At 39.6% G+C, this 23,812-nt stretch overlaps 1 protein-coding gene across 4 annotated transcripts in view; it reads right to left on the bottom strand.

Moving 5' to 3' along the window:
- The window catches only part of LOC114656379 (nck-associated protein 5-like), a 771,015-nt gene that overhangs the window by 263,219 nt on the left and 483,984 nt on the right, over positions 1-23,812 (bottom strand). For all 4 annotated transcript variants that reach the window (XM_028807983.2, XM_051930744.1, XM_051930745.1 and 1 more), the window contains one exon: positions 4,157-4,225. In XM_028807983.2, coding sequence (XP_028663816.2) covers positions 4,157-4,225 — 69 coding nt within the window. The remainder of the gene's footprint in view (positions 1-4,156; positions 4,226-23,812) is intronic.

Here is a 23,812-nt window from a genome sequence, read left to right on the forward strand (position 1 = left end):
AAGGGCCCAACAGAGCAGAGTCCCTATTGGCATTTATGGGATTCGAACCGGCAACCTTCCGATTGCCAGTGCAGATCCCTAGCCTCAGAGCCACCACTCCGCCTTTTACCAACAGGCCTGATGTGACGGCAAAAGTCACCTCGGTGTCCTTTATCTGTCCTGACATTTCGTAGCATAACGTTATATGGATCGTCTCTATGATTCTATTGTCTGTTCTTCCTGAGATTGTCGTCCTAATTGTCTTGTTTCGTAATCTGTAAGTGCCCGAGAGGGAGGACGGGCATCCCTGCACCAGGATTGGAGGATCATTTCTTGCCCGGATGGGAGGTCAGAATGGAAGGATGGACGAGCAAAGCAGTTAGAGGAGGAAACAACTGCTTGCCTGGCTGGAATCATGTAAAATGATGGACTGGCAGAAGTCGTAAGTCGGGAGGAGTTCTGTTCCCCTAAACAGCAGGTGGCAGCAGTCCTCACGTGGCATCCCAAGTTTGGACACCCGCAGGGGTACTTGGGAGCTGGAGTCTGGAAAGTACAACCCTGTTGGGGGTGCCATTAGAGGGTGCTGTCGGGAGAGGATCGCTCTAATTTGCATATGACCCCGAAGAACTTCCAAGAGGACACAGTGTGGCGCCAGAAGTATTCCCGGGTCCTGCCACCTCAGATCAAGGAGTCACAGTCGGGGCAACACTCTTGGAGGAAGGAAGGAGGAAGAAATTGTCAATTATTTCTTTTACCGATCACTACACAGTGTCCCACACGTGTGCATGGGAGGTAGCTAAGGGGCTCGAAGGAAGGTAATTCCATACCAGACCAGGGGGTGGTGAGGTTCACTGATCCTTTCTCTTATTTCACTGTAAGACCCATTATGGGAAATTTCACCTGGCCTCCATGACGACACTTCTGGTCAGGAGTCCCATGACGTCACTTCTGGTCACAAGGCCTGATGTCATCACTTCCGGTTCCGGTCACAATGACCTCACTTTCTCTGCCCACCATCTCAACCTCACCAGTTAGTTCTGTTATGGATTCGAACCTCGACACATCTGTATTAAAAATACATCCATTTGCAGCCAGGAAACATTATACGGGTGGCTGCCCCAAATGTTTTAGTGGCTTTGACACCGGGTGTTTATCGAAAAGGTGTGGTGGGGAAATAAATATCTTTACTTTAAACTCAGGATCGTGTTGGGCATTACAGCGTCTGGAGCTCAGTGGCGCCCCCTTGTGGTTACACACTGTATGCACACAATAACGGACTTTAGTCACTGCATATTCCTTAACATTACTATAACAGTTCAGTTGGCCCAAAAAGGGAAGTTTTCATTAACATAATGTAATAGGGGGCTGGCAGGGCGGAGCAGCGTTGGCGCTTCTGCCTCACACTAAGGAGGCCGAGGTTTACGTCCCAGGTCTTCCCTGCGTGGAATTTGTATGTTCTCCCTGTGTCTGTGTGGGTTTACCTTTGGGGAAGAAAAAGAAGTGGTAGCCCAAGATGGAGAATCAGATGCAGGTGTAGGAGTATCATGTGATCAAAGAATTAAGGTGACAGTTAAAGGTCAGGTTTTTAAGACAGTGGTAAGACCACTATTGACGTATGGAGCTGTGACCTGGGCAGTGAAGGGAGTGTAAGAGAAGAAGTTAGATGAGGCAGAAACGAGAATGTGGAAATGGATGTGTGGAGTTACAAAGAAGGACAGGAGATGGAATGAGAAAGTGGGAGAGAAAGCACAGGACAGTAGGTGTGGTGGTATGGAGAGGTGATGAGGAGAGACCACGAATACGTGATGGATATGGAGAAGAGAAAGTGAGGGAGGACAACAGGGAGGTGGACGGATGAAGTAAAAGAAGATCCGAAAGAGAAGGGTCTTAAAGAGGAAGAGGTGCAAGACTGAGCTGAATGGAGAAGGATGATCAATCACATCGACCTCACATAGAAGTGGGAAAAGATGAAGAGGAAAGTGTTAACATTTGTGGGTATCTGTTTTATTTTATTTTATTTTCTATTACTAATTGTCCACTAAAGCAACAACAGGAGAAAATTAGGGAAAAAAATGCTCAGCAAAATCTAAGACAGCACAGCAGAGCTCATTGATACTTTACAGCCCTTCTTCTTCAGGTGCTGGTGTGCCATCAGCTAGAGTGGACAAATGGATGAATAGAAGAGAAGAAGTAAAATAAAACAGTAAATAAATGGGCTGCATTACGATAATAGCAAGTGCTGCTTCTGAGGATCCTCAAAGAGTCAAATTGATTAAGACTGGTGTCGTACTCTCTGTTCGCAGGAAAAACACCATTAGCATTGCAATGAAAGAAGAATAAAGAGCGGAGTGATTTTACTGCTGCAATTAAACACTTCCTTCCCCATTTCCAGTATTTAGTGGGTGCGCGCTGTGTGATTACACGGTACACGGTTCACTTTCCTAAGAAATATGGTAAAGGTGTGCCACATGTTCATTGTTTAATTTTCTTGTTAGGCATTTGCTTCATTAATTTTTAAAGTAGTTTTCAATTAACACACAGGTGTAAATAACAATTAATCAGCCAGAATAACGGGCAACGTGGCAACTAAAATAAATCATAAAATAAACAGAATAGTAAGAAAAACCTGAGAACTGTGAAAATGAAACATTTACTTAGCAGTTTAAAAACAAAATACATGCTATTGTCTAATTTGGAAGAACTTCAGTACAAGATAAAACCGCTCAACAGAAAAATCTAATACAGTAGGAAATAACTGAGCAATTTTATACTGTAATGTCTATCTATTTATCTATCTATCATATAGTGTCTTTCATATCTATCTATCCATCTAATCATGCCAACTATGCTAAAATTAATATTTATCTATCTAATTCTGCTATCTACGCTAAAATTATCTATCATATAGTGCCTTTCCTATCTATCTATCTATCTATCTATCTATCTATCTATCTATCTATCTATCTATCTATCTAATAGTGCCTTTCCTATTTATCTATCTAATCCTACCAACTATGCTAAAATTAATATCTATCTATCTATCTATCTAATCCTGCCAACTATGCTAAAAATATCTATCTATATATCTATCAATCACATAGTGCCTTTCCTATCTATCTATTTATCTATCTATCACATAGATAGATAGATAGATAGATAGATAAGACACTATCTATCTATCTATCTATCTATCCCTGCCAACTATGTTAAAATTAATATCTATCTTATCCTGCCGACTACGCTAAAATTAATATCTATCGTATCCTGCCGACTACGCTAAAATTAATATCTATCTTATCCTGCCGACTACGCTAAAATTAATATCTATCTTATCCTGCCAACTACGCTAAAATTAATATCTATCTATCTATCTATCTATCTATCTATCTATCTATCTATCTATCTATCTATCTATCTATCTATCTAGTGTCTGTATATCTGTGACTCCACCCAGTTGCTATGTCTGTGTTATCCAACAGATGGTTCATCACAAACATTAGCACTTTTTTTACGAATTCCTTAACAAATGGTAAAAAAAAAAAATCAGATGTGCCATCTGTTGGAATGATAAAGGCAATGCAATGCATTTTATTACTACATTCAATACAAAATAAATTTCAAAAGAAGGTGCACTGTAAACGTTAATGCTGAGGTCAACGTCGATTATTTAGAGTCCAATCCGTCATAGATGATTAGCACAGCTAGTATACTGTACTGTATATACTGTATATATTGTCACACACACATTTGTAATCCTTTCTGCTGTCTTAATGTTAACAGTAAGAGGAATCACATCAGGCTGGGTTCTCTCTGAATTTGGCTGGAGAAGTGGGGAGTGTAGGATTTCTACAGTATTGTACTGATTGTATGTTTCACTTAACTGTGCTTTACTGTTCATGATTTGTTCTTTTAATAAAAAACGCAAACCAACAGAAAAACGAAAAAAGTCATCACACCTTCAAAGCTAGTTGTCTTTCTATGGACCAGAGGAGGCAGCACCATGATACGGGCCCTCCAGTTGTGCTGAAGCTGTGACCTGCCAGGCAGCGGTGTGCCTTTATGTACGGGACACACGTATGTCTATAAAGAAGATGAGGTGCTCTAGACGGGTGTTTACAGTTTTTTTATGGATTTTTCTGCAGACTGAGGCATTAAAAACATTTCTTATGAGACTTACCTCATCAAGACAGCGTTCATACTGCTCTCTTTGGGTCTCGTTTTCCATTGCGAGGGCTGAGTTTTCTGCCTAAAAAACAAAATAAAAAAAAAAAAACAGAAGTAAATAAAAAGATGGGATTCAAACTGTGAAAATAAGATATCTAACAGTGCAGTACATCTCCGTTAATAGTCAGTGATTGTGATGACATTTTCTAACCCACTAAATCCAGACGAGGGTCAAGGTGGGGGGCTGGAACAAGGCAGGAACAAACCCTGGACAGGACGCCAGTGCAGGGCAAACCCAAACCACACACCTCACCTGCATGTCTTTGGACTGTGGTGGCAGGATAACCGGAGCCCCCAGAGATAAACCCACGCAGACGCAGGGAGAACATGCAAATTCCACTCAGGGTGGGAAGTCAGAAGCGTTAAAACTCCACCATTCTGCAGCCCCTCAATTACATTATATTAGTGAAAAACCCCATTGGGACAATTTAACATCACCAGTCCACCTAACCTACATGTCTTTGGACAGTGGAAGGAAGCCGGAGACCCCAGAAGTAAATGCAAACTCCACGCAGGGAGGACCAGGGACGTGAACTTGGTCTGGTGTCCGTACTGCGAGGCAGCAGTGCCACCACTGTGCCACCTCTTGCTCTCTCTATATATTCAGCTTTATGTTTCTACTGGCCGGTGCCTATTCTGAAAGCTGTAAACCCAGAGAAGGAGCCAACGCTTAAATGAAATGGCAGATCATCAAAGGCCACAGCCGGGCACACAGCCACACTGGGGAGACGCAGAGCTGCCAGTCAACACTGCGACGTGTCTTTGTGCTTTGGGAGGTCAGTCAGTCAGAGACACACAGGATGACAAGCACCATAGGTAGGAAAGCACTAGGTCCAAACGCTGCAGCTTTTGCACTTTGTAGATGTATGCTAAAATATTTTATGAAATAGACATATCCAGATACATCCATAATAATGGTATAATTAGAAAATGAGTCTGACAGCAACCAGAACATTAATGAAACACAATATGCTGCGCCCACCATATTAAGACTGAGAAAAACCCAGGGAGTATTATGCATTTCAATAATAACAATCACCTTTTAAAGAAGATCACAGACTTCGCTCTTCTTGTTATTGAAATACTCAAGTGACCCCTGATTGCATCATAATAGCAGCATCCAATTGTATTAGAAAAACTGTCCAATAATTGCTATTTGAAGTGGTGTATTGAATGGCAAAATCAATCAGATCAGCTGTCATGTTTCCAAGAGCAAAGCAGTTTTCTGGGCAGCTACAAATTACAATCTGAAATTACATGTTTGCTGAAGAACTCCACGTAATGGCAGCAAAGGGCCGGCGCACATCACGAGGAGCTCCGATGATCTGACAGCATCTTCGTGTTTTAAACCTTCACCTACAGACAGAGTCCTCTTCACTGCATTGTTCAGACCACTGAAACTGGGCCCAAAAGTGCACTCGCCAGGCCTTCACACAGAATAAAAAAGTGAGAAGTGACCAGAAGAGGCAGCTGACTGCATGATGAACACACCAACTCCACAGCCACCAAGGCGCAGCGCTGTCTCCATGTCCTTCAGCGGCTGAAGAAGGCAAGAATACCGATGACCCCACCCACCCACCTCTCATTCTACAGGGGGCACCATAGATGGATAGACCAATAGATAGATATTAATTATAGCGTAGTAGGCAGGATAAGATTAGATAGATAGATATTGATTATAGTGTAGTAGGCAGGATAAGAAAGCTAGATAGATAGATAGATAGATAGATAGATAGATAGATAGATAGATAGATAGATAGATAGATAGATAGATAGATAGATAGATAGATAGATATTGATTATAGCGTAGTAGGCAGGATAAGATTAGATAGATAGATATTGATTATAGCGTAGTAGGCAGGATAAGATTAGATAGATAGATATTGATTATAGTGTAGTAGGCAGGATAAGATAGATAGATAGATATTAATTTTAGCATAGTAGGCAGGATAAGATTAGATAGATAGATAGATAGATAGATAGATAGATAGATAGATAGATAGATAGATAGATAGATAGATAGATATTGATTATAGCGTAGTAGGCAGGATAAGATTAGATAGATAGATATTGATTATAGCGTAGTAGGCAGGATAAGATTAGATAGATAGATATTGATTATAGTGTAGTAGGCAGGATAAGATAGATAGATAGATATTAATTTTAGCATAGTAGGCAGGATAAGATTAGATAGATAGATAGATAGATAGATAGATAGATAGATAGATAGATAGATAGATAGATAGATAGATAGATAGATAGATAGATAGATAGATATTGATTATAGCGTAGTAGGCAGGATAAGATTAGATAGATAGATATTGATTATAGCGTAGTAGGCAGGATAAGAAAGATAGATAGATAGATAGATAGATAGATAGATAGATAGATAGATAGATAGATAGATAGATAGATAGATAGATAGATAGATAGATGTTAATGTTAGCGTAGTAGGCAGGATAGCTAAAACTCTATTTCAGGTCCTTATAACCAATCAAACTGCGTCTGCCTTTCCGTGGTCCATACTGTAGCCTGCACTGTAAACTGATGGTTTTCGTGAGGGTCCTCAATGCGTAGCTCAGCCCCTGACAAATGAGAAACTGTGTAAATCAATATGGATTTCTTTAACAAAGTGAGCAATGCTGCACCAATAACTTGGAAATATTCCCATTTAGCCATCTTCTAACAGGCTGGTCGTCACCTTAAAGTTCATCATCATGACTTGTTTCTTCTTGACCTTTATATTTATGCTTTCAGAGGATTCCTATTTGCTCGTACGGCTTTAAGGTTGACACATAACCTTTTAAACTCCCATTACTGCTCCTGCTCTTGTAGTTTATGGTTTATTTTACACCTTGCTAATCTTTCTATTGAATTTAACAACAAAAGAAAAAAAAATTAAAACCGAGAGGGTCTCAGGATACGATTCCTTTTTCATTTACTTCCAAACATGTCATGTAGCTCTTTTTTTATTTTGTTTTTTATTTTTATTTTTTTTTCTTGATTTCAGCTTGTTGGCTGCTTCACCATTATCACTGACTTTCGAGATTTTAAAAATGTCAGTATCTTTAAAGAGATGAAAAGTCATCAACTTACACTTGCAATGGACATAATTAGGCCTTTAATCTTTCAGAATTCAAATGGCAATGTTTCACTCGTGCAAAATGTAATTTTACTGCAGTAGCTGAAAGCAGCAAGATTAAGTTATTCTTCTTTGAATAACACAGGACAATGTGGTATTGTTCGTCACACAGCAAATGCAGCTTCAAAGCCAAATGTGCTGCCCAGCAGATTTGACAAATTGAGTTTGGTCATCTGAGGCCACCGGAGATCTCCTAAGGAGAGGTCCACAGGGGTACTGCATGCCCATATGGAGCGAGTGGGCACATGAGGCCTCTAGAGGGTATCAGGGGGATGGAGACTGGCACTCAGATACAAACACAATGACCTCAGCACACTCCAATAAGTAATGATAATTTATTTAATTTGTGTGACTCCTTTCTGAAACCTTAAGCTGCTTCTCCTTGAATTACGAAGAAAGCAACAAAAATAGAATAGATGAAAACACAAAAGTGGTGACAAAACAAAGCAACTGAAGAGCAACTACACAGAATGCACAAAGTGAGAACGCCACCTGTTGGAAAATGTGTGCGTGGTGTAGACATTCAGGTGTAGTCACAGACTTGGCTGGCAGTTTAGAAAGATGAAGCAATTTTAGGTGCGTTCGCGTATAAATCACAAAGCACTTATTGTGATCGCCGTCTGTCTGTTTGTCTGTCTGAAACAACTGGACCCACCGTGGACTCATTTTGTTGAGATGATGGCCCACTTATTCATCAAAGGCAGTTCGATTTGAGCGCGGCACATTTGAGAGCAAATATGATGAAATATAATTTACATTTAATAAATTAAGGAAGAGTAGCCCACTTTCCCAGTTCACTTCACGGAGACCATTTAAAAATCAAGGAAGCAGCAGTGGACCCCAAATGCTACAGACTGATACCCCTCAATGAACAAAACAAAACTGGCCTGCAGTTTAAAAGCAATTGAGGATCCCCATCTTAATACGTTCAACATTTAACTGACTACAAAAAATGTTTTTACTGTAAAAAAATTATGTAAAAAAATGTAAACAAGAAAACCTTGCAGCATTTTCATTTGAAAGACCATAATGAGAATATTATGAGTACTGCCACCGGACATAGAGCACTGATAACTGTGCCTGCACTCGGTGTCTCGCAGCAATGCATGGCTAATTTTAATAATAATAATAATAACAACAATAATAATTCTTGACATTTATATAGCACTTTTCTCACTACTCAAAGTGCTTTACAAAGAGAGTGGGAAGCCATTTCAACCACCACCAATGTGCAGCATCCACCTGGAGGATGCAACAGCAGCCATTACTGCTGCAGTACACTCAAGAGACATTCATTTTAGGTGGTGAAGGGGTGACAGAGAGTTAGCCAATTAGAGATGGGGGATGATTAAGGGTACAGAATGACTCGGCCACAGTGGGCAATTTAGCCAGCACATTGGGAAACACCCTACTCTTTCTGAAGGATGCCCAGGGGTCTTTTATGACCACACAGAGTCAGGACCTCCGAAGAACAGTGCCATTTATATAGCACATTGTCTCCATCACGGCACTGGGGCATTTGGATCCACATACTGTACAGACCACAGGGTAAGCGCCCCCTGCTGGCCTCACCAACACCACTTCCATGCATCTATCTATCTATCTATTATATAGTGCCTTTCATATCTATCTATCTATCTATCTAATCGTATAGTGCCTTTCCTATCTATCTATTGTATAGTGCCTTTCCAATGTATCTGTCTATCAATCATTTAAATTATGTAGTGCCTATGAAGTATATAGTGCCTTTCCGATCTATCTATCTATAGTGCCTTTCATATCTATATCTATCTATCTATCTATTATATAGTGCTTTTCCTTTCTATCCATCTATCTATTATATAGTGCCATTCTAATGTATCTAATATCATTTAAATTATGTAGTGCCTATGAAGTAAATAGTGCCTTTCCATCCATCCATCTGTCTATCATATAGTGCCTTTCCTATTTAATTATCTATCTAGTATATAGTGCCTTTCCAATGTATCTATCAATCATTTAAATTATGTAGTGCCTATGAAGTATATAGTGCCTTTCCTATCTATCAATCTATCTATCTATTATATAGTGCCTTTCATATCTATCTATCTATCCATCCATCTATCTATTATATAGTGCCATTCTAATGTATCTAATATCATTTAAATTATGTAGTGCCTATGAAGTAAATAGTGCCTTTCCATCCATCCATCCATCCATCCATCCATCTGTCTATCATATAGTGCCTTTCCTATTTAATTATCTTTCTAGTATATAGTGCCTTTCCAATGTATCTATCAATCATTGAAATTATGTAGTGCCTATGAAGTATATAGTGCCTTTCCTATCTATCTATCTATCTATTATATAGTGCCTTTCATATCTATCTATCTATCTTTTATATAGTCCCATTCCTATCTATCTATTATATAGTGCCATTCTAATGTATCTAATATCATTTAAATTATGTAGTGCCTATGAAGTAAATAGTGCCTTTCCATCCATCGATCCATCCATCCATCCATCTGTCTATCATATAGTGCCTTTCCTATTTAATTATCTATCTAGTATATAGTGCCTTTCCAATGTATCTATCAATCATTTAAATTATGTAGTGCCTATGAAGTATATAGTGCCTTTCCTATCTATCTATCTATCTATCTATCTATCTATCTATGCATCTATTATATAGTGCCTTTCATATCTATCTATCTATCTTTTATATAGTGCCTTTCCTGTCTATCTATCTATCTATCTTTTATATAGTCCCTTTCCTATCTATCTATTATATAGTGCCATTCTAATGTATCTAATATCATTTAAATTATGTAGTGGCTATGAGGTATATAGTGTTTTTCCTACCTATCTATCTATCTTTTATATAGTGCCTTTCCTGTCTATCTATCTATCTTTTATATAGTCCCTTTCCTATCTATCTATTATATAGTTGCATTCTAATGTATCTAATATCATTTAAATTATGTAGTGCCTATGAAGTATATAGTGCCTTTCCTACCTATCTATCTATCTATCTATCTATCTATCTATCTATCTATCTATCTATCTATCTATCTATCATATAGCACCTTTCTTATCTATCTATCTATCTATAGTGCCTTTCCTATCTATCTATTTATTATATAGTGCCATTCTAATGTATCTAATATCATTTAAATTATGTAGTGCCTGTGAAGTATATAGCGCCTTTCCTATCTATCTATCTATTATATAGTGCCTTTCCTATCTATCTGTCTATTTATTATATAGTGCCATTCTAATGTATCTAATATCATTTAAATTATGTAGTGCCTATGAAGTATATAGTGCCTTTCCATCCATCCATCCATCTGTCTATCATATAGGGCCTTTCATATCTATCTATCTATGTATCTATCTATCTATCTATCTATCTATCTATCTATCTATCTATCTATCTATCTATTTGGCATTATTTACCATCAGCACTGTGTATTTTACCATTTGGATTTGGTTTTAATAAACATCCTGTCCGATTTCTCCTCCCTATTAACTCTGCTTCAGAAGAAATGACCAGATAGATCGATGGATGGGCGTTAAACTTTAAATCTCATTTAAAATAACAGCCTGGCTGTCCTGACCAATCATAATTCCAATTTTCAGTTTCCCAAAAAAAAGAAAAAGAAAAACCCTTCCTGCCTCAAACGTAGTTGCTTCCTTTTCCTTGCAATTTAAAAATAACTTTAATTTCTTGGGCTTTCTGATTCGCCGACCCGATCAAAATCCATACAATCAATTCCCACAGTCAAAATCATTAGCAGGAGCGGCTGTGGTCACACATTTGTCAGAAGTGACTTCCAGTTAGCTTCAAAAACCAGTGCCATCCAAAAGAGAAACATTCTAATTGCATTACAGAAGACCCAGCGGTGAGACGCCAAGGCTCAGGAGAATTGACGGCACACGCTGAGTAAGACGGTGACTTCACATTGAGCGCTCGCCTCGTCCTTCCACCCTGTTTTAATTTATTTCGGTTTGGTGCTAGCGTGGATATTCCTGAGCTCACCTCCGCTGATTACACCGAGCTGTTGTTTATTGTGATGAGGGCTACGACATTGTTCAAATCAAACATCATAACACGGAGTGTTAAATTGTAAATTATATATCTAGGACCATGCTGAGAGTAAAATAATGCGGTAATGAATGATCCCCAGTGTAAATCAAACTCGTTTTTTTTTTCTTTTTTTCCGATGGAATTGGAGACCTTGACTGTACAAATGCCACTGCAGTAAATGAAACGTGCCGTAATTGTAATGATGGCAGTTTAATTTAAAGGCGCGGACTTTATTGATAGTGTTGTCATATCTCGGCAGCTGCTTGTATAACTTTCTAAATACGAAGCCTGACAATCCCTGATGCTCACAGTTAGATGTAAGATATATCGCCTTCGCTTTTTTTTTGTGTTACAGAACCTTTGTGTGACACGCAGCAAGTAACAATGTTGGAACAACCTGCCTAATTAGCTTTAAGGCAACACAGTTTTATGAATCTGAGCCTGTCCCTTACGGCACATTAGCTCTTTTTTACTTTATTTTATTATATATATATATATATATTTTTTTTTTTTTGCTGTGCTTGAGTCGAAGCCAAGACATTTCAAATGCAGACGTATTTTAATGAGGCTCCCATATACTCTGTGGTGTCATAAAAAAAATAACCGCTAATTGCTTCTATTTCCGATCTCATTAGTAGTAAAATCTTGTCGCAGGCATCAAAGGAAAGGCCTGATAGGTTGAGTTGGAAATACAAAAAGTCTAACTTAACAGGAAGAGAATCGCCCAAAGATAATTTAATATCGCATGTCATGGGAAATCAGCTGTTAGAAAAAGCCCACCCGTCTCAACCATCAGAACTACTCACGTCAACAAATATTTCAAAATTGAAGTGATGTGACAACTAATTAAGTGTTTATGGGTCTTTACAACCCCCACCAGAAAAGAAGCCCCCCCCCCCCCCCCCCCCCGGACTAACCAAGGATTAACACAGGGTGACAGAGTCAAGTGTTGGGGACGCCAGCCGGGTGACCCCTTTTTAATATTTAGACTGCCCTTATCCAAACCTGCCACCCGACAGCTCATTCAATAAAGTAAAACGGAAAAGCAGGTTAACAAAAAAGAAATGAGGTAAGAGTCTTCTTCCATCTCTTTGTTATCGTCTGGAACTTTGAAGCTTCAGTCATCAGTCTGCTCTTTCCTGACGGCAGCGTCTCGCTTTTATAGCAGAGGTACTGCATTTGGGGGGCGGAGTCAGTTTCACTCAGTGGGCGGTTTCTCGGGAGAAAAGGGAGAGGCTATAATCTGTGACCACGCCCCCCTCGTGTACCAGAGTGGAAATTCTGGAAGGAAATGTGGGTGCTTTGCCTCACTGGGACGGGTAGCATAACAAAAAGTTGTGAAAGATCAGAAAGAATAGAATAGTAAACGTGATAAACTGCACATACGCAGGAAACCGCGAGGGGGAGATGGTCGTGTAAAGGGGATAGACTTTAACCAATCGCAATAAAGAAGACAACGTGTTGAGGCGTACGGCTGGGACCCTTGCCCGACCGGAAAGTCTCCGTGATGGAAGGATCAGGGGAGAGGACATATCCATTCCCAGGACGCAAGAGGGGGGCACAGGAATGGAGTTGGGAGGCACAACCCTGTTGGGGCCTGTGGTGCATGGACAGTCCCGGAGCCATGGACTGCAGGACTTCTGCCACACCCAGAATTTCTGTCGGAGGAGGATCCAGAAACATGTGAAGTACTTCCAGGGATCCATACAGCACTTCTGCCACACTCGGGAGTGCTGCCGGAAGAGGATTAGAGTGCACCTGGAGCACTTTGGGGTGCACTGTGTCACGCACGAGCGCTTAGGGAGCCGCGTAAGGACTCAATAGCGAGCGTGAATCCCGGTGCAAAAAGGGAATGGCGGGCATCTAACTTCTCTCTCTTTTCTTCCCAGAAAGAAGGAAACGCCGACACCCTAATACTCCCACAATAACAACACTTCCTCGTTCTCCTTCCCTCTGATGACATCACGTTTCCCAGAAGACCATTCATCTCCTTACCCAGCATTCCTCTGATTGGCTTCCGGTCCCCCACTGTAAATGTTCCCCAGTTTTCCCCTGTTTTGTCGAATGTCGATGTATACTGAGCTAGTGCTGTATTTGTTTTGGTTTGTTGCATACTGTACAGTATACGGGGCCGGAAGCCCCAACCCTTTATCTTGTCTCTGTGCTTATTTTACAACTGTAAAGGTATCCTTCAATAAGGGCGCGCACAAAAAGGCGACCTCAATTGGGCGCGGCGAATAAAGGCGCGCGTAAATAAAGGCGAGCTTCAAAAGGGCGAATGATTCAATTGAGCGAATGTTTTAATATTCTTGCTTTCGCCTTTTTATATGTTTAATCATTGCCTTTATCTAATAAATTTTCTGTACTAATTTTGTTGCGTTTGCCTTTATTCGCCGTGCCCAATTGAGGTCGCCCTTTTGAAGCTCGCCTTTTGTGCGCGCCCTTATTGAATAGAACCCACTGTAAAAGAGGCCGCCTCACTCCATTCTGAGAGCCGGAGTTGGGAGGTGGTGGACAGAGCTTGCATGGAGGAGTGTAAGCAGTAAAGAAAAGAGAGAGAAAGAGAAGAAGAAAAAGAAACTGAGCCGTAGTGGTAATTATTGTTGATTTGTGCACTGTGTGCTGAAAAGAAGAAATTAAAAGGGTGTATTTGGCGCCTGTGTGTGTGTAGGGGGCTGCACGTTCAAAGTGTGTAGAGCGTGATCAGGATGAAAGCAAATCAATGAAGTACGCAACTGTGTGTTTGAAGAGCCAATCGGGACGGATGTTAGCCATTACTGTCAGCCTGCGATGGAAGGTGAAGTGAATAAACAAGCCTCTGTATCCTTATTCAGGGACCATCCCTTTGGCTACCTGGCTGGTTGCACGGATGTCCCTTTTTGCTAAAAAAAAAAAGACAAGTGACAAGCTTCCTCCTGCCTGGATTTTGGGGTGAACACATACACCGATAAAACATTTCTACCACAAAGCACTTTAACCACGGGTGACCCTGGAAGGCAAACGTCAAGACACACTCATGCGTGACACAGGATGGGATTTGTAAAGTTCATTTTAAACACTCCACCTCTTGAACGTTTCATTACTTTACTGCTAAATAAGTAAACTGCAAATAAAAGGCGAACAACGGCCTCCTTTACTAAGCCTCCTTAGCGTTACATTTTTTGACTTGAAAAACGGACATTTTTATAAAATCTCATCTTTCTACTGTACAACGTGCAAAACTCTAAAAATATAAAGTTGGAAGTGTAGAAAGAATAATAATAATAATCATAATAATAATAAGAAGAAGAAAAATATGAACAGCACACTACACATGTGTGAGTCACATGATGGTCAATTTCGGATTCCCAGAATCCCTTTCCCTGACCATTCCAATTTCACTGATTGATGACAGATTCACTTTGTCGTCACTGCCGATGAGAGGCATTTCTTATGAGACGCCATTATGAGGATAGGAGACGATATGTCTACACTGCTCCCCGGGTGACACTCGGGCCCGACGCTTACACAAGACATGCCCATACTGTTTCCTGAGTAACGCTCAGCACTAACACTGTTGGCACTTTTACAGCCCGAGTAATCCTTGGATCTAACGTGAGACGCAGCTATACCGTTGTCTGGGTAACACTCGGGTCTGACGTTTATGCTAGACACACTTAGACTGTTACTTGAGCAACGCTTGGCACTAACACTGCTGGCACTTTTACAGCCCAAGTAATCCTTCGGGTCTTACGCAAGACGCGTCGATACCACTGCCTGGGTAGCACATGGGTCTGATGTTTATGCTAGACACACCCATACCGTTGCCTGAATAACGTTCGCCACTAATGCTGTTGCCACTTTAACAGCCCCAGTAAACCTGTGTTTTAAGCGAGACACAACTATACCGTTGTCTGGGTAATGCTTGGATCTGATGCTTACACAAGACACTCCCATACCGTTGCCTGAGTTATGCTTGGCACTAACACTGTTGCCACTTTTTTAGCCGTAGTAAACCTCTGGTCTTATGCAAGGTGCATTTATACCATGGTCCGGGTAACACTCAGGTCTGACGTTTATGCTAGACACACTTATACCATTGCCTGAGTAACGCTTGCCACTAACGCTGTTGGCACTTTTACAGCCTGAGTAAACCTTGGGTCTGATGCAAGACGCCTCTACACTGTGGTCTGAGTAACACTTGGGCATGACGCTTACACACACGCCCATACTGTTGCCTGAGTAACGCTCAGCACTAACACTGTTGTCACTTTTACAGTCTGAGTAATCCTCAGGTCTTAGGCGAGACACATCTATACCATTGCCTGGGTAGTTTTCGCGCCTAGCGCTTATGTCAGACACATTTATACTGTTGCCTGAGTAACGCTCGGCACTAACATTGTTGGCACTTTTACAGTCTGAGTAAAACTCGGGTAATACGTGAGACGCATCTATACCGTTGCCTGGGTAACGCTCGGACCTGACGCTTACACAAGACATGCCTACAACGTTGCCTGAGTAACACTCGGCACTAACGCTGTTGGCACTTTTACAGCCCCAGTAATCCTTCGGGTCTAACGCGAGACACATCTACACCATTGCCTGGGTAACGCTCAGATCTGATGTTTATGCTAGACACACCCATACCGTTGCCTGGGTTACACTCGGGCCTGACGCTTACACGAGACACGCCTACACTGTCGCCTGAGTAACACTCGGTACTAAAACTGTTGGCACTTTTACAGCCCGAGTACTCCTCGGGTGTTACGCGACATGTGTCTATACCGTTGCCCGAGTGTATGAATACTTTTATGAATAAGAGATTTCAGTTTTTGATTTTTAATACTTTAACAAACCTCTCTGAAAACATGTTCTTCACTTTGTCATTATGGGTTGTCGAGTGTAGAAAGATGGGCAAAAAATTGCAAATTGCTCCGTTTAAAATTGCACCTACAACACAATAAAGTGTCCAGAAAGCGCAGGGCTCGGCATACTTTCTCAATCCGCTGTACTTCTGTGTACACATCACAGCTTCCCTTTTAGTATATATTTAACATAACGCTTTTGAACAGCAATGGTTAAGTATAATTGTAAATAATGAAAATAAACATTTGGCTTATTACAATGTCCTTTATTTCCTTTGGAAAGTTTCCCAGTGTGACTTTCGCTAGGCTGTCATTCACTGTGCCTGTGCTTGACCTACACAGCAATTCTGACAAATATTGTTAGATTGACTCAACTAAAAAATTTTCATTTCTGTAATGGAAAAAAAATCATTAAAACTAAAAATAAAAAAAGTCAAATTTGGTCAGTCGACTGTTAATAGAGCCGATGGAAGAGATACCAGGAGAGCACTATTGTAGAAGCTTGGGCTTTTGTAAAGGAGTTAATTAAAGCTTTTATAGAACAGCAGCCAGCCGCACAGAACAACGTGATCTCCCATAAATGAATTGGGGGAATCTTCACCTCTCCTCTGTGCGCCACAGCTAAAGGAAAACTTCTCGAAAACGGTTTCTTACATTTGTTATTGGTCACTTTGCCTCATGTTATATCTACGAGGGTTTCAATATATTTTAATTCTTTTAAAATGTATCACTTTTTTCCATCAGGAAATCAAAGATTCGGATAAGAAAACAGACATGTGGGGAATGGAACCAACAACTAGCCCACCTTAGGGGTCAATTCCCACTATGCCAACTAATAAGCACCAGTCAGCCTTACCCGTCCATCTCTGAGATTGGACACTAGAGTGTGTTTCTTATTAGCATTGTGAGGAAGGCGTGAACCGAGTCTACATGGGGTGCACTTGTACACACACACACACACACACTTTAAAGCTGCCAATTAAACTGACCTACCCATCAAGCATTGGGAGAATGTATTAGTCTCGCAAGCCAGACGCATAATATATACACCCTGAAATCAGGAAGTGTTGGGACGGTATGGAAAATGCAAAAAAGAAATGTGGATGTGAGCGTCAGTAGGCTTTGTGCCCAAGGAACCAAGACATTTAAAGTTTAACGCCCATCCATCGATGTATCCGTTCATTTTTCAGAAGCAAAGTTTAATAGGGAGGAAAAAAAAAATCGGACAGGACGCTTATTAATATCAAATCCAAACAGTAAAGTATACTGTTGATGATAAATAATGCCAATAAATAATCCAGCTTATACAAATTTGGACGTGGAGCGTTTGTGGGCTTTGAGCCCTAGGAACCAAGTTATCTGAACTATTCTCTAACATTTCAGTAATTATTCACCGCTCTGATGCTTATCATTAAATACGTCATTACGATAGCAACTGACGAGAAGAATTCATCGTTAATTGCAGAAATACGGTATTATTCAACTTAACTTTTAGAATAATTGTTCAATATATTACTAACTAGCCATCCTCCGCGGCTCTGCACGCGTATTAGTGAAACAGGACAGCGAGGAGGGTCTCATCTGGCTCCCCACTCCTGACGTCCCGCTTCCCGCACAGCCTCTGTCTCGGATTAGCATATCACTCCTGCAAGCGAACTCTGATTCTTAGCGCGATGAGAGAAAAATCGCAAAATCAACCGGAATGTTCAAGTAAATTATAAAAAAAAAAAACCTGATCTAAATCAGTGAAGTGGTTCTGTCGTTCGCTAGCTAAGTGGAGGTAAGTTACACCCCGAGGCTGGCGTGTGACTGAGGAGGGCCCTGCCCCTTCCCTTTGGTCCGCTGCGTGTCTCTCAGATTCGTGCACATTAATCAGCTACAACAAGCGAACTATAATAATTGGAGCGATGAGAGAAGTCGCAAAATCAACCGGAATGTTCAAGCAAATTATAGAAAAAAAAACCTGATCTAAATCCGTGAAGTAGTTCTCTCGTTTGCTAACTAAGTGGAGTTAAGGTGATGCGCCGAGGCAGACGCGTGAGTGAGGACGGAACCCCCACCTCCCCGCAGCCCGATGAGTCTCTCTCGGATTCGCACTAATAAATCAGTACCGCAAGCGAACTGCGATGAGAAAGTCACAAAATCAACAGAATGTTCAAGCAAATTCTAGAAATAATCTAGATCCGTTAAGTAGTTCTTTCGTGAAAAGCGGACAGACATAGAAACGGCTCTAAAAAACTATAGAAATTTCGCGCTTGGACCATGGAATTTTTAAAACCGTTTCTTAGTGAGCACTTATGGGCCAAGGGTTACCTACAATCCAAATTTCAAGTCCCAAAGTCCACATGGTTCGGGAGATTTCGTGATGAGTGAGTCGGTGGTATTTGGCTTTTATATATAGAGATTTGATTTGATTTGTTGTTGATGGTTCTTTAACGTACAAAATATAAAAATACTAGTAATGGCGCACTGCACAAATACACTTGACTTGAGCGTTCATAGTCTTCATCCTCTTTCTCTGTACGTTTATTATTCGTTTGCTCAGAGGTTGATGCGCTTCCTGAGCAGATCTTCGTTTCTCCACCCTAGCGTCCCGCTTCTTCTCTTCTTTCGTCGGCATCTTTTCACATTTAAAACTGATCAGTCAGTGTTTGTGTTGCAATTACTTAGTACGTTTTATTTAATTTTTCACTTAAGCTGGTACTTAAGATTTTCAATCTGACTCAGGAATGATTTAAGATATAAAGAGGTAGGGGAAGTGACGGCAAAAGTGGTAGGGATGAGAACGGCGCCCGTACACATGCACCACATGGTCGCCCTGCTGCCCTCTGCCGAGACTTGATTCTACAATAAAATAAAAAGAGGAATAACATTGGAAGTCAATCATCACCCCGAAAGCGGATAGCAGACGTCACGTAGTATATGTGTACCAAATTTCAGGTCAATCGGTCAAACGTGTGCGAGCTACAAGTGATTTAAAATCCTGGACAGTGTCAGACACGTGCGCATGGGAGGCAGCCAAAGGGCTCGAGGGAAGACAGTTCTGATGCATGCCGGGATGCAGCAGAGTGCACTGATTCTTTTTTCCCTTGCCTGTGGACCATTCCCGGGAGATCTCACCTGGCTCTCATGACGTCACTTCCGGGACCGAGCCAATGGAAGAAGACCTTACCGGCTGCGGCCCCTGTGATGTCACCTCCGGGCTTGAACCAATGGCAGATGATCCTGAGCCAGACCCATATGACCTCACTTCCTGTATTCCCCTTTAAATGTCTAACCCTGTCCTCTATGTGTCAGTCTTGTTGTGGACTCATTTGTATGCACATCAGTGCTCTATAGTTTGCATTTTCTGACTTTGCAGCCAGGATACCTCATTCTACGGGTGGCTGCCCCAAACCTTTATCTGTGTGATGTCTCGTTATTGCGACGGATTAATAAAGTATCTATCTATCTATCTATCTATCTATCTATCTATCTATCTATCTATCTATCTATCTATCTATCTATCTATCTATCAACAGACAAACAGAGCGTGTGATCAAAGCGATGAGGGAGTATTTTTTTGGTTCATGGCAATTTTTCTTTTACTGTAATATTTTTCTTTCAATTTAAACATTCACCATATTTTTGATCACACCTTGTATATAAAGATAATCATTGTCTCTGCAGTTTACTCCTGAAATATCTATCCCCATATCTGAGTATATGAGAAAGTCGTGGGGAGACCACTCCCGATTTTTCTTATTTGCTCTTGTTCATTTGGAGACAACAGGGAATGAATTTTGCTTAAGAGTGGGTGGGGACAATGAGACGGCTCACTGAGTGTCACATTTCTAAACCAATCCGATGCCGCATGAAGGCGGAGCTCAAAGAAGGGGCGGGGATTTCAAACTACAAAGAGCAGAGGTGCTGTCGTTAACCTGGTCTGATAGGCAGCAAGCTTCTGATTACGATAAACTTTCGAAAAGTCCTACTAGACATAAAGGCCGCTCTCTTGCATATGGAAAATTCACCTCGCCTAAAGGAGCGTTGGGATCAATGGATGGACAGATTCTCTCATCTGATTGGACGGTCTGCATAGACTCCATTACAGAAAACCCAGGTGGCCAGAGCATCGACCCAACGTGCGGCCCACTATACCCACCAACCAGTCACCCGCCGGCGGCAGCCGACTATCAACACTAGAATATCCTCCGATTAGTTTCTTTCTGCCACTACCAGGAGGCCTGACATTCACCTCAAAGGAAAAAATTCATAAAGTACTTAAACTTGGCAAACATCCTTTCACTGAAGGTGAAACCTTTTTAAGAATTCAAAGTAGAAAAAAAGAAAAAGAAAACCGTTTCAAGAGGTAATAGAAGCTTGAAATGTGTTTGAGCGATGATTCATTCGACAGTTGCATCAAGTACAGCCACACTTTTACATTTATTCATGTACTTTTATTTTATTGAGGCGCTAACAACACGATTCTTCAGTTCAGAAGAAGCACAAGCTTTAATCTTTGCAGTGGCCGAGTCAGACAAGTCAGGCCGAGCGAGCGTACGGCTGCGCCTCACAAAAGCATTTCTGCACTGATCATAAGGTGTGATATTTTATTCTTATTTAAAGAGCTGTTTATAAAGAATGAGTGTCGTCCATATTGATTGGGACAAACACACAGTTTGCCTTAATTTCCTCCACTGCTTAACTGTTTAAAATTTCAAATCAATATATGCGTTACATATTATATACTGTATATACTGTATGTATATACACATACACATATTATATATATATATATATATATATATATATATATATATATGTATATACACACACACATTATATACTGTATATATGTATATATACATACACACATATTATATATATATATATATATATATATATATATATGTATACATACACACACACATATTATATACTGTATATATGTATAAATACATACACACATATTTTATATATATATATATATATATATATATATATATATATGTGGCGGATGTTTGCTGACTTGCTGACCAACCACAAGCGTTACCTGGTAGGTAACCACCCATACAATCAGATTGTGATTCAGACTACGAATCCTATGAATGTAAATACCCCGATCTACATGCTGTCAAATGCACGAACCACACGCCGTAGCGCAGCGTTAGGGGCTTCACCTCTGGCGCTGACGTTCGAGGTTCAATTCCCGAGAGGGGATGCAGTGAGTGTGTACGCCTGATGAGCCCAGAATGAGGGCGAAACACGTGTCGCGTACTCTTTGCATTATTTGACAGTAAAACTATTTCAACCATATATATATATATATATATATATATATATACACACACACACACACACATATTATATATATATGTATACATACACACACACACATTATATACTGTATATATGTATAAATACATACACACATATTATATACTATATATATATATGCATACACACACATTATATACTGTATATATATATATATATATGCATACACACATATTATATACTGTATATATGTATAAATACACACACATTATATACTGTATATATGTATATATATATACATACACACACATTATATACTGTAGATATGTATAAATACATATACACATTATATATATATATATATATATATATATACACACACATATTATATATATGTATACATACACACACATTATATACTGTATATATGTATATATACATACACACATTATATACTGTATATATGTATAAATACACACACACATATTTTATACTGTATATATATATATATAAATACACAGACATTATATACTGTATATATGTATAAATACATACACACATTATATACTGTATATATGTATATATACATACACACATTTTATATACTGTATATATGTATAAATACATACACACATTATATACTGCATATATGTATATATACATACACACATTATATACTGTATATATGTATATATACATACACACATATTATATACTGTATATATGTATATATACATACACATTACATACTGTATATATGTATATATACATACACACATATTATATACTGTATATATGTACAGTATATATACCTACACATACATATTATATACTGTATACATGTATAAATACATACACACATATTATATACTGTATATATGTATATATATATATATATACACACACATTATATACTGTATATATGTATACATGCATACACATATTATATACTGCATATATGTAAATAGGCATACACACATTACATACTGTATATATGTATAAATAAACACACATTATATACTGTATATAATATACTGTATATATGTACAGTATATATACCTACACATACATATTATATACTGTATATATGTATATATACATACACACATTATATACTGTATATATTATACAGTATATATACCTACACATACATATTATATACTGTATATATGTACAGTATATATACCTACACACATATTATATACTGTATATATTGTACAGTATATATACCTACACACACATATTATATACTGTATACATGTATAAATACATACACACACACATTTTTTTTTGTGAACAGGACAAATTCCCTACGGCAGTAAAACACTTTTGTGAGACAGACCTGGAGTCTGCACGTTATATTTATTGCACTTTTCCCTCAGGTTTCTTTTGTAATCTCCGTTTGGCTGATAACACCAAATGATGAATGCCAGGTTTCGTAACCAGTTTCTTGTAAATCTTACAAGACTAACATTTAGAAAAATGTGCAACGTGGACGTAATTCCAAATACTGCTGCAGAGCAGACATTACAGTGATATGTAGATTAACTGTTATTACCCGAGTTAAATAAATCTGAGTTAAAGTTTGGCTTTAAATTCTGATTTCTAAGAATGATTCTGCACACATGGAGGTGTCGTAATATTGATATGGAACGTCTTCTCAATTTCTGCACTCGCATTTTGTCATCCATGTCCCGTTGTATCTCATGTCACGTTTTGGTCTAAAGCACTTTCTGCTAAGGAATTTTAGGAGAAACATCTGCGACCAAGTTGATTCATAAATGAGAATCTCTCTGTCAAGTCTCACGAGCCCTCAGCCCTTGAGCAGTTCCTATGGGGTAACTGAGAATGACAGTCCCCTGATCTTGTAGCCAGGCCGGTGTCAGTGGCTCTCACTCGTGACAAAGTCCATGTAACTCCACCTGCAGCTCGATAACTGGACTTCATAAACAGCGGCCCGCTGACAGCAAATTCAGGCAGCAAGAAATCCACACACCAAAATGTAAGCACCAGAAAGATTCAAGGCTGCTGGCTCAGCAAGGGACACAGGAATTATTCAATTCAATTTATTTTGTTTGAGTACGAGCTCAAAGCGCTTACACGTATTTACAAATGTAATGCACTGCAACAAGAGTAACATTTATTTATACAGGACATTTTCAAACACAACGTGTATCTTCAAGTGCTTTAGAAGATGTAAGAGAAAAAAAAAATGACAACTACAAAGTAAACAGATAAATAGGAGCTGAATTAAATACACACAGTCGCCCGTGCAAAGATAAGCGCCCCCCATGAAGT

The sequence above is a fragment of the Erpetoichthys calabaricus genome, chromosome 8, assembly GCF_900747795.2.
Source record: "Erpetoichthys calabaricus chromosome 8, fErpCal1.3, whole genome shotgun sequence".
NCBI lineage: Eukaryota > Metazoa > Chordata > Cladistia > Polypteriformes > Polypteridae > Erpetoichthys > Erpetoichthys calabaricus.